Consider the following 13,286-nt stretch of genomic DNA (forward strand, 5'->3'; position numbering starts at 1 on the left):
GCTTACAAAAGGCATGTACACACACTCAAAATAGTGCGTATGCACTTTTCATAAGTCTTCTAGAAATTGGGCTTGAAAAGGATTTGGGCTTAAAAATAGATTTTGGGCTTAGAAATTGAATTTTGGGCTCAGACTTGGTTTCTTGGATCACATTTTGAATTGAAAAAAGGGTTTGGAGGTAGATCATAGATGCCGGTGTGGGATTTTAAGGGTAATGTCGTAATTTTATCTTGTAAAATGGAGAACTTAATTTTTTAAGGTCTTGACTAGCTTGTGACTATTTATTTTAACGGCCAATCTGACATTAGGGTACAATTTGCAACGGATTTTTTTTTTTATTTTTTTATTTTATAATTGGGTTTTGCAATTTGTAATAGTTTTTGAGTGTAAAGTGCAAAAATGACTATAATTTAGGGTTGATTGTACGTGGATTTGTACAATCAACCCAAATCTCTAAAACAATTTACAAAGCTAGCATAGTCACATTTCATCTCTCTACTTCTGTTTTTATATATTTATACTAGTTGCTAAACTATGTGATGGATGGAAAATTCAAGGAGTGCCATTTGACTTTACAACTGATGTAATCTATGAAGAGAAGGGATCAACTATGAAGAGGATGGTGAAATCTATGGACAAAATTATTTTAAATCATTAGTTTGCACTGTAGATGTTCACAACAATAGCTAAATATTTTGCTACCCTCCAATACATGTCTATGTTACTTCATGAAATGAACATACAATGACAAAATTTTCTAGGCTTCATGTGTACACAACAATTGGACTTCTTACATTATGGATGCCATCGGACCACACGATTGATGCAGATACCCTTGTTTTTATTGGCAATCCTTTCCCAGACACAGTCACAACAAAAGACTTCTTCTCGCCTGATGACTTGAAGGAGAGGGTGCTAGGTTTCACACTTACATTGATATGAGAGTCTGTATTGACTTTTGCCTTGTATGTTGAGCCAGCAAGGCCAACATTTGTTACAGTTCTGGGAAATTCAACAGTGAAACTGTTGCCAGATTCAACAAGAGCTTGCATTGATGGGTAATTGAGATCCTTGGGAGATCCTTTAACACCCTTGGGACAAGTACCAAAAAAACTAATTTTAATGCTACAAAGCATTTTTATGTAGTCTTCTTTCAAGGCTTCATAAACCAAACCAGGCTCTATTGCTTTCACAGGATTGATATGGCCAGCCCCAAAAGCGAATTCACCTTCTTCATATACATTTGTGGCATTCATTGGCCAAGCTGTCAAAACAAGAAAACAATCATAGTTAGAACCATAAAATTCGAAAAGAAATGATACAGCTAATGATGCGACCAGTGATGTACCAGTGGTCATGAGAGCAGATTTAATGGCCGACGGAGACCAATCAGGGTGAAATGTTTTGAGATAAGCAGCTGCACCAGCTACATGTGGACAAGACATGGAGGTCCCAGACATTACATTGTATTTCAAAGACCTCTTATCCCCAGGGGCTCCAGAAGGTGAAGCATGAGGGGAATATGCAGCTATAATATCTATTCCTGGGGCAGTTATATCTGGCTGCAATGTTTATCAAATATATGTCGGCATTAGAGAAGTGATATTGCTAAGCAAGGTGAACCACAGAGAGAAAGGAAGATATACAGGTAATTGATCCCTAACCTTCAAAATATCCGCTGTAATGTAGTTTGGTCCACGTGAAGAGAAGGAAGCAGCAATAGGAGCGGTTGTATGTTCAATAACTTCACTTTTTAGTACACTTCCTTGTGGATTTCTGAAATCACCACCTTTGAAAATTAATACCTAATTCATGTAAATTATGTTTTTTTCTTTTCTTTTCTTTTTTACGAAACCAAGAAATATGCCATTAATCAGCATGATGCAGTTTTCATATACTTAAGCAACAGTTAAATTTGATATCTAAATCGTTATTTTAACAGTAGGGTATTAGAAGAACAAAGATAACATAAATATTAGAATGCTTACTTTGTTGAATTTATGAAAGACTTAACCAGGTCATAATTTTTGGCTGTTAAAGCAGATGAAGGTAAAGGAACTACAAACGAAACATCGGCTCTTTCTTCTCCAATTAATGTGATTACCCCAAGGGCGCCTGCTCTAAAAGCTTCTCTCCTTCCAGTTGCCTCATTACACACAACAATTTTTCCTTTCACCAAATCGCTATCCAAACAATTTTCAAGGCAAAACCTGATATTGAACATGACATGCACAGTTTTTAACTTATTATTTCTTTAACAAGAACTTTAAGTTAGCAATGACCATAACAACAAAAAAATTACCGAGCCCCTTCTTCCGAACAACTACTTGAAGCATCTTTCCCATATACCAGAGGGAATTTAGTTCCATTCAATGTGAAAGAATTTACTCCATTTCCCTGATAATATAAAATGAAATTGTGTAAGAATAGAATGCACTCCAAAAAAAAAAAAAAAAAAAAATAGATGCATATATCACTTAAAAGCTATTAAAAGAATGCTTTTATTATTTTCTTTTTTATATGAAAAAAGAAGGGTTATTGTAAGTTGAATAACAATTATAGTTGTTATTTGTTTGTTATTAATAAAATGACTTCTTTTTTTTTTTTTAACCTTTACGTTAAATGAATAATGAATTTTCAAATCTCTCTCTGTGTCTCTAGCCTCAACGAATAAATTAAACAATCAGTCCATGATAAAATCGATAACAAAAACAAATGAATTCATGCTGAAAAGTAAAGCTGAGGCTGTGACTGATATTTGTTAAGCTGTGAGCCAGACAGGATATTAGATTAGACTATTCTTGTGTAAGAACGTAAAAAATACAGTTCAAAATAGAAGTTTGTGTGGCTAAAGGAAGAACATTTCTCTCTCTCTCATTTTTTTTTTTTTTTTTTTTTTTATGAGAGAGTGAGAGAGGGAGAAGGTAGTGGTGGTAGCTAATTAGCTGGCTTGTTGCTGAGTTTTGGTTGTTCTCTATTTGTTTGCAGCTCTGCTGCTTTTTGTACCGTTGATATTGTGTTTTCTCTTTCTTAAAAAAAGGATATATTTTTAACTTAAAAAAAGGGATATATTTAGAAAAAAATAATAATAATGAAGGTTTGCATTCTCTACCAATTAGGCTGCAGAACACAAGCCCATAACATCTCAACCCAATTTTATATTAAAAAAAAAAGGATTATCCAATGTAAAATTCATGATGAAACGGTTTTCACACATTTTCTAAAATCTTGGACTCCTGTTGCTTTTAGCCTTTTACGAGACTTTTGGTGATGCTTCAATATCAGGCCTTTTCAGTAGCGGTAAAATTGATTCTCAAAATAAACAAAAATAAAATTAAAATAGTAGCAGCAGGATGATAATTCTTAACCGTTTGATTAATAGAGAGAAGGAAATTATCAGTAACTGTTGGGTTATAAATTTGACCACGATTCAATTAACTAATTATTCGAGAATTGATTAATCATGCATAAGTTCGTGAAAAGCACAATCACATTGCTAAAATTAAGTTACATGCATCAGAAAGTAAATTTCAAGTATATGACAATATGGTGATGATAGGCAGAACCCTAACAGTCAGTTTAAAGCCAACCACCAACTTGAATAATTCCCTATGAAAATTACATGAATCCTGACAAATTTTCATGATAATCACAACATTATCTTTGAAGGCGGATATTAAGAACTTGTTTGGTACATGTATTTAAATAACAGTTTTTAATTTTTTTTAAAAATACATATAAGTGAAAAAGTGTAAAAATATATGTAATATTATTTAAAAATTAAAAATATATGTTTAAACACATGTATCAAACTGTCTAATTTGTTAAAAATTGACAAAACTAATAAATTCAAAATTGAATTTGGAAAAACTAACCCGATTAACTTTAACGAGTTAGTGGCTCTGAATCATCATATAATTGAGTATGAGAAGATTGATTGTGATGTTAGTGACTTAGTAATAGTAAGTTCGTACTTGAGCTTGGGTCACCTACCCTATTCTCAAAGTTGACTCATTTATTATTTCATTATATTTATACACTTATATAAGCTATTTACAATGGGTAGTCCAAGTTTGACCCGTTTTGGATAATGATCAGTCATGTCTACCTGGCATGATCTGGTTTCCATAAGTTTGAAAGAGGAAAAAAAAACATATAACCTAGTACAATATTTTTCTGGTGGAGCAGATTCCATGAATTAAAAACATCCACCAATCACCATACTCTTCAAAAATAAATAAATAAATTCCACCATACTGCTTGATTCTGATTGCCCTTTAATAGAAAGATATATTTTTAAAACCTAATCATTTAGTAGTCGGTAGGATGGGCCACAGGAAATAGGAGTCGATTAATATTACATTTCATAATAACTATAATTATAATAATGTTTTGTTTCCTTCTTGCTTTAAAGTGATTCATATCATTATTTTAAATTAGAGGAAACATTATTAATTTCCCATATTAAATATGGGAAAATATTTTTTAGTTCATTTTCCTGATTGCTTATGCAGTTAAAAATGAGTTTTTTTTTTTTAATTATTATTTAAAATAATGCTATGGCATTGAGGCATTGAACTATTAAAGCTCTTAGCTCTTGACAATGATTATCAATTATGCTAAATAGAACTCACGCTTTTGTTTTTAAGTTATTAACTATTATACAAATCAATGGAGTTGGTAAAGAAAAACAAAATCAATCATATTACAGAATATGTCTCTTTAGAGTTTCAAACAATGCCCCTTTTCCAATTATAGAGAACAAAATATTTTTTATTCTAAAGCCAGACCTTAGGAATAAAAAAAAAAGAACCATGAATTAAAGATTTATATATATATATATATATAAAACGCTGAATTAAAGTGGTCATTCTTAATAATAGTTACTAGTATTACATTGCATCATCATCAACCATCTATAATTGATGTCCTTTTTCTTTTTGATTTTTTATTGTGACATGGCCTAAACAGGGACCAAATATAATGTAATTTCAACTTGCTGGCAATTTGGTATTCGCTCCATGAATCAAGATGAATACAGCTGTAGTGCGCCTTTGTACAGTTGTTTTTGTTTTTGTTTGATAATTATATAGTTAAAGATGATGAGATTTCAATATTCAATATTTTGAAAACACTATAAAGTATTAACTATCAATCACAAGTGGCACGAACTCATCACCAACGCTTTTACGACAAAGGAACTCTCACAGTCACCACTCACCACCTTCTGAAAAGATCCCACTAGTTCCCATGGTACTAGAAAAAAAAATCACCCACATTTTAAATTTATTAATGAAATATATCATATATGGGAGTATGGGACAAAACAAGATGAGAATTAGACTCATGTTGAATTTGTTGGAAATTAATACACAACTATAATTGATTTGTATGAACTATATATGTGTTGTGCTTTATAGAGCTTATTTGTGTTTAGTTCAAATTATGACCCGATTCGAAATAATATTATTATGATTTTTAAATTGGAGATTTTTTGAAGCTTAGTCTATGGAGGAGTGGAAGCTTAGCCTATTTTGTGTTGGGCTTTGGGAAGCCTAGTTGTGCTTACCGAACCACGTAAATATTATCTTGTGCATGTGATTGTTTTTCTTTATCGTGTGTTTTCTTTATTTTTTGTTTCTCACAGGTTGGAAATTTCGGGTTAATTTCCTTCATTTTGTAGCTCATTGTGAATACTGAATGCAATATAGAAAAACTGTTGTTTTGAATATTATGGTTTTTTTTATTGTTTTTTTGTGAGAAAAATGTACTGCCACATCTTGTACTTTTCCTTAAGAATAGTGAAATCTTTTCAACTCCGTGAACATAGGTAAATTGTTGAACCACATAAATACTGTCTTGTGTAATTATTTTCTTTTGTACATATTTTTCTCTATTCTTTTGTATCTCACAGATTTAAGAATTTCGTGTATATTCCCTTCGCTATGAAGTTATAACTACGACATTTATCATTTTTTTTTTCTCTTTTGTTACAATAATAGTTGAGGATATGAGAATTTGAACCTTATATATTTCTGTTAGAAATATAATTTAGGAGCCTCCTGTTAGCTACAAAACTCTTAACAACATTTATCAATTTAATATGTGCTTGGGAGGTGAGAAAATGTGATAAAGTAGTAAAAAATATATTTTTCATAGCATTATCAAGAACACAACCAAATAATTGAAAATATTTTACATTTAGAAAATATTTCCAGTACAAACCAAACGCGGCCTTATAATGCAAGATGATTGAGGTACTTGATCGGTTGGAAATACGCATGGTTTTCGTCCCATAATACCAATAATGCAGTCCTAACCACTCATTGATTGGACTTCGCTTGGTGGTCCAAATTAAGAGTTGGGCAGGAGACGTTTTCTCATACAGTATTAGGTGACATCAGGTTGTCACACACAGAAAGACAGAATTTGGTAATAGGTCAAATTCGGGACATGGGTTATCAAAGTCCAGCCTACAAAAATTCGGGACATGGGTTAAATTGACCTCACAAGTCACAAGCCTATATCCAAATAAGTTGAAGTTTTTGAACCAAGTTATACCAACACCCATTACGCGTCACATTTGTTTTTTATTATTAGAAAGGGCTTCCATAATGACTCATTGAGGTGGTGGGTGATTCTTCAAAATCGAATATTAGAACACATAATTCATACCAAAAGTTTTAAGATTGAAACTTTTATTTTGTGTATTAATTACCTTTTCCAACATTAGAGTTGGAAATTTTGTTTTCCGCACCACTGAGTACTTTTCTATTAACATGACAATAATCTTAAGGAGTTGGTTAAGTAGTTCTTAAGATCTCATAATATTCATAAGATTTTGAGTTCGAAATTTCTTACCAACATCTTAAGGCCACCCTCAATAGATTTCTCCCTGTAATAACCCAGTATGTGTGGAAGGAATGATCTGTATGCACATGAAGCAATAGTTAGATATTCGAAGAATGTGTGAATACCCTTATTTATAATATATATATAAAAAAACATATTTAATTTCTTCTATTAAAAAAAAATTAACTTCTTAATACTGAATATTGACTTCATGGGCACTTGTGATATCCGTTTTGGTTATGTACTTAGCTGGAAAAAAAAATGGAGCATGTGCGCCCTATTGTGTATTTGTCACTGGTAATATGAATTTAAAAAATTAAGGTTAAGATAATTCTATTTTAAAATTCTTAAAATCTATTAATTTTTAAGGTTGAAGTGTTGAAATTGAACATTGTGCTTTAAATTGGGTTTGGCTTTTTTTTATTACTTTTTTAACTGGATATGTCATTTTGTTTTAAATATACAATGACAAATGGTAGTGAATTTTAATCTTCACATTTTATTTAATTAGTAAGTTATGTGACAATCTCTCATTAAAACAAAAGGAAATTCATTTTTAAAAAGTATTAGAGATAAGCCAAACCCCTTTAAATTAGCTTGAATTTTTTTGGTTTTTTTTTTTGGATTATTTTTAAAAGTACTGGATTTGTTGACTTTATTAATTAATTGAGCAGTCTAAGTTACATTCCCATATACCATATTGTTTTCTACACATTGTTTTTTTAATGGCCAGAAAGAAAAACTTAATTTGTCCGTAATAGTATAGCTTTTCCTAATGGGATGGAGTTTAAATTTACTCTGACACTCTGCCTTTCTAATCATACATTGTTTTATCTTCAAGATTCCGATATTTTTATAGCTGTCCTGTAAAACAATTTATGAGGGCGTTTGGACTCAGCTTTCAGCTGAGTCCACGTTTTGCGTTTTCCCTCTTTTTTTTTTTTTTTTTCCCCCGGCAAGTGAACAGTAAAATCACATGATTTTAATATACAGGAGACAAAAAATACTGTTTATGCATTATTTAGCACTATTTACACACTAAAAAATATTAAAAATGGGTCTCACTGTGCTATTTACATATTTAAAAATTATTTTGCTACAGTATTTTCAATTTTCAGTTTTCAATTTTCAATTTCAGCAACAATAAGTTCAATCCAAACGATCCTATAGCCACTTGGAATATTTGAAAACACCATCCAGGAAGCAATACAAAACAAAAGTGCCTACTCTAGATGATTCCAATTGCTTTTCCTTACCAGATACTCCCTCACTACTCACTTTGCTTTTTAATTACTCTTCCGCGTACAAACTACATATATGTTATAATTAAGAATGTCCTATCCTAGCTAGCTTGCATGCACCTACATTTTATTTATTTATTTTATTAATTCTTGCTGCTTAGCCCATCACATATTTTTGCTACAAATAGAAGCATCCTTAGCTCACTTCAACTCACTAAATCTTCAGGTTTTCAATATCTCATTTTCAACTAGCTTTGAAACGAAAGTATCAAGCTCTAGCTTCAAGTCATCAGCCATGGCCATCTCAAAGGCTTTAATTGCGTCTATTCTCATTTCCATTCTCGTTTTCCATCTCGTTGAAGCTGATCAATTGGTAAATTTTTATCAATCATCTAAGACCTCATATAGTCTCTTTCCTCTAGCTTCCCATTGTTTTCTAAAATAAACGAGCATATGAAGCCTATCACTTAATTTCTAACACGATAATATATTGTTGAGTTATGCAGGTGAACACAGATGCAACAAAGGGTTCTCCCAGTAAAAAAATAGGTGAGTTTTATCTTGTTCCATCTCTATATATGTTGCATATATGATACTGTTTGATTGAACTAATAATCATAGTTGGCTAATTAAAGTTTTGAATTATATGTTATACTTTTACAGATTGTGGAGCAGCATGTAGTGCAAGGTGTCAGTTATCGTCTAGGCCAAACCTGTGCAAGAGGGCATGCGGGACTTGCTGTGCTCGCTGCAGCTGCGTTCCTCCAGGCACTTCCGGCAACCGTGATGTATGCCCCTGCTACGCTACCATGACCACTCATGGTGGTCAACTCAAGTGCCCTTGAAAATATATATCACATCAGCGTTGCTTGGTTGTGACTCGTAAGTGAAAAATGGATGAGTGGTGGCTTTGAAAATAAAGTTGTGTACTAAATAGATGCATATCACTTTGTAAACACAATCATAGTTGTTATTTATTATTAATAGAATGGGTGTTATTTTATTTTACCTTTACGTTATATGAATAATGATGTTTGAACACAAACACTCTGCATTTGGTAACTTTGGTGTTGGGGAAACAGTTCTAGAAGCCTGAACGAATGAATAAGCAATCAGTCCATGATAAAAATAAAATCGATACAAAAAGATATGAATTCCCTTTTTCTATTCCTGTTGCTGAGCTTTGGCTGTTCTCTTTTTGTTAATTTGCAGCCCTGCTGCCTTTTTTTTTTTTTTTTTTTTTTTTAATATTGTTGATGTTGTGTTTTCTCTATCTTAAAAAAAAAAAAATGGATATATTTTGAAAAAAATAATGAAAGGTCAAATGGGTCATCCAATTGTCCTAAGCTAGACGCCAATATTAGCAATAGGAAGGCTAAATGCCAAAATGAAAGCTGCTTTTACCATTTAAGCCCAAAAACCCACTCCATCAGGCGTTGTAAAATGCAAGTATTGTAAAAAAAAAAATACAATTCTGCTACAGTGCGATTCTACATTTAGAATCACACTGTAGCTGAATGGTAAAAACAAAAAATATATTTTAATCAGTTTGGTCTTCTCTCTCCTCTATCTGTAGATTATAATCTTTCTTTCTTTCTGCTTTCTCTTCTTCCTGCACTCTTCTTCAACGGCCTGGAGGCAACAGCGTGGAGGTCCGTTGGTTGTGATTTTTCCGATGGGTTGGGGGATTTGTTTCGATGGGTTTGACGGTGGGTTTCAGTGTTTGCCGGGTTTGTTTGATAGTGGGTTTCAGTGAAGATGATGATGATGATGATGATGACGGGTTTGGGATGAATAGAGATGGCAACGGGCGACGGCGACAACGATGGGTTTGGAATGAACAGATGGGTTTGGGTTTGGGTTTGGGTTTGGTGAGAACAGATAGGTTTGATTTTGGATTTTGAATTTTGATTTGGCTGGATTTTGCTATGGATTTTTCTCAGCAAAGGTGGGGTGGTCTGATTGAGAAGCTGGACGGTGGTGGTGGATGGTGGCTGTGGGTTTGTTGGTGGTGGCTGTGCTGTGTTGGCGTTGGATTGTGTTTTTTTTTTTTTTTTTTTTAGCTACTGGGGTTTGTGGTATTGGCTGGTGGGCCGACGGTGGGTGTCTGTGGCTCCGTTGGAGTGGGTTTTGGGTCTGGCGGCGTGGGTTTGCTGCCTGGTTTTTTTTTTGGTGTTGACGGTAAATTATTGGTTGCTGGTGGTGGCGGTGTTGGTGGTGGTGGTGCCAGGTGTGGGTAGTGCGGTGATGGTGGTGACTATGGTTGTTGAACATAAATAAAGAGAGAGAAAGAATAAATAATGTGTTGTAGTGTAAATGATGGTAATTGTGGGATATATTATTTTATTGTGTAGAAATATTATTTTAATGAGTAGAATAGGAAAATAGAAGTTGGGATGCTGAGTGTATTGTAAAATGGTATGGTATAATTGATAAAGTAGATTTTTGAGATGGTAAAATAAGATGAGATATAAAATCTGGATGTGGATGCTCTTAGCATTGGGGAATGCTAATGCCAAATCTAAGAAAAATTTGGAATTTTAAGTCCCAAAACTATCTGCATTGAGGAATGCTAAACAGTAGTATTGCAAATTTTTTTTCAATACTGCTACAATGCAATTCTAAACATAGAATTGCACTGTAGCAAGTATTGTAAAAAAATAATAATATTTTATATGTAGAGAGAGGAGAGAGATGGGAGAGAAAAGATATAATTTTGAGATATATTATTTTATTATGTAGATATATTATTTTAATGAGTAAAAGAGGGAATTAAAAATTTGGGATGTGGAGGTATTGTAAAATGGTATGCTATAATGATAAAGTGGCTTTTTAGAATTGTAAAATAGAGTAGCATTGGAATTTTCCAATGCTAATGCTCTTAAAGAAGTTAGAACTTCGACTCAACTCTTCCTTAATTGGGGGGAAAAGCATTGGAGATAAGGAAATTGTGGATAATTTTTGTTCATGCAAATTTAGTTAAAAATAGAGAGAAAATCAATATAGAAATTTTTTACTTGATTTGGCAACGCCTCTACATTTACGAGAACAACATATATATATATATATATATATAATGTCGTCTACTTTATCAAAACCTATAATTCCATATTTAATTTTAGGAGAATTGATAATGATGACATTAGAGTAGGTGGCCGGGAGTGTGAATCCTATCTTTTATATACCTACCTCTTATTCAATGTCAAAAATCTCACTTCTTTTGCATTATTTACTAATAGAAAATTTAGGCCGTCACATGAGTGAGTGTTAAAATAATTGTTAAATGATTGAAATCTTCATTTTCTTATTAGTTAAAAATTTTTGAGACTCTTCTCAAAAAAAAAAAAAATTGAGACAATTTTTAATTATAATGGTATTTGAGTAGGTAATCATGAATTAGTATCTTTGCTTTATTTTATTTCCTATTTAAAAAGTTAAAAATCTCACATTAGATATATTAAGGAGAGTTTAAACCCATACATGATATAGAATTAGAATTATTCAGCAAAAAAAAAAAAGAATAATTGTTAGAAAATTAAATTCACTATTTTTTTTTTTTGGCAAAATCATTTTCTCGAGATATGAAGAGCTACAGAATCATATATAGATATTGAAGATATTGGTCTCAAGTCAATACAACGGGTAAGGCCAAAATGGCCAAATACCACTATTTACTGAAATATATATTAATCTATTACTGTTTTGAAAATATGTAGGGATCTATCACTTTTTGAGTACTTGAGTTTGGAAAACTCAAGTTTTCCATGGTACTCAAGTTTCATGAACTCGAATTCTTTGAAAAAATAGCTATCAAATTTGCCGAAAATTTTTTAATGGAACTTGAGTTCATAAAACTCGAGTACCATGAAAAACTTGAGTTCTCCAAACTCAAATACCCAAAAAGTGATCAATTTTTACATATTTTTGAAATAGTAATAGATTGATATATATTTCGATAAACAGTACTATTATGCCATTTTGGCCTGAGTAAACTATTCTCCAATAATGAGGCCGGCAGAATCCCAAGCCCATAACATCTCAGCCCAATTTCTTTAACAAAAAGGAAAAAAAAGAATGAAAAAGATTATACAATGTAAAGTTTAGGAAAAAATACCATAACACACCTTGAACTTTGGGATTGCTGTCATGACACCCATAAACTTTTATTTCAACCAATTTAATATTTAAACTTCACAACTCACCCAAATCACTACATCCGTTAGTCTCCAGTTAATAAAGTCTTAAAATCCTATTGCTTTTAGCCTTTTACGAGACTTCGATTCTCCAATGTCAGGTCCTTTAAGTAGCAGTAAAATTGATTCTCAAAATAAACAAAAATAAAATAAAAATAGTAGCTGTCAAACTAAACAATATGGACAAGATGATATTTATCGGCCGTTTGATAAATAGGGGGAAGGAAATAGACAAAACTTAGTTACAATATTTTAATTTCTGCTCCTTAAGTTTTTATTTTAAATTTTTGCCACCTGTTTAATTTCCTAACAGAGCTAACCATCGTTAACTTTCTTTCTTTCTTTTTTATTTCCTTGGATGTGTTAACAGATGTTTGTTTCTCAAAAAAATAAATTGCCAACCATCTTGTTCCACCATTAGCTTAGAAGGAGACCCAAATCTCAGGTATCCAAATCCTTACCTAAGGCACACAAATCTCAGGTACACAAACCGTAAGTACACAAAATGGGTTTGGCATCCTTACGAGTTATGAGGTGTAAAATCCAATTCTCACATTCTTCAAAATCTGCAAAATCCTCCTCTTTTATTTCTACCACTATGTCATCGTTAACAACATTTTTGTTCTTATTTGTTCTCAACAAAAATTATATAAGGCCAACCCATTGTGTTTGCTACCACCATCCCTACCTTTAATCTTATTATTATGCCACAAAGACAGAGACATCAAACTCAAAGGGTACATAAAGGAAAACCTTAAAAATGGCACTGTAAATTGCTGAGGCTTTGCGCTCACCTGAGACGGCGTGTTAGGAACCCCGCCACTTGTAGAGATCATCGTCGAACCCAGCCTATGATGATGAGAAGTGGAGGGTTTAGTAATTTATTTGTTTCATATGTTTCTCATTGGTGTCATCTTCTAAAATGGTTTTTGTTTTTTTAACGCATCCAAGGAAAAAAGAAAGAAAGAAAGAAAAAAAGAAGAAGTTAACGGTGGTTAGC

The 13,286-nt window shown here is 32.4% G+C and overlaps 2 protein-coding genes across 2 annotated transcripts; one reads left to right on the forward strand and one right to left on the reverse strand.

Annotated features, from left to right (window-relative positions):
* Positions 1 to 764: 764 nt before the first annotated feature.
* Positions 765 to 4,102, reverse strand: LOC136061792 (subtilisin-like protease SBT4.3). The gene is made up of 6 exons (XM_065760098.1): positions 4,058 to 4,102; positions 2,303 to 2,397; positions 1,989 to 2,210; positions 1,665 to 1,776; positions 1,349 to 1,562; positions 765 to 1,264 (listed from the first exon to the last, which is right to left on the reverse strand). The coding sequence occupies exons 1-6, from the start codon at positions 4,100 to 4,102 to the stop codon at positions 765 to 767; spliced, it is 1,188 nt and encodes a 395-aa protein (XP_065616170.1).
* Positions 4,103 to 8,235: 4,133 nt separating this feature from the next.
* LOC111990437 (gibberellin-regulated protein 1) lies at positions 8,236 to 9,101 on the forward strand. The gene is made up of 3 exons (XM_024022207.2): positions 8,236 to 8,466; positions 8,600 to 8,642; positions 8,757 to 9,101. The coding sequence occupies exons 1-3, from the start codon at positions 8,389 to 8,391 to the stop codon at positions 8,936 to 8,938; spliced, it is 303 nt and encodes a 100-aa protein (XP_023877975.1). The 5' UTR covers positions 8,236 to 8,388; the 3' UTR covers positions 8,939 to 9,101.
* Positions 9,102 to 13,286: the final 4,185 nt, after the last annotated feature.

The sequence above is a fragment of the Quercus suber genome, unplaced genomic scaffold (assembly GCF_002906115.3).
Source record: "Quercus suber isolate HL8 unplaced genomic scaffold, Cork oak 2.0 scaffold_353, whole genome shotgun sequence".
In the NCBI taxonomy this organism is placed as follows: Eukaryota; Viridiplantae; Streptophyta; class Magnoliopsida; order Fagales; family Fagaceae; genus Quercus; species Quercus suber.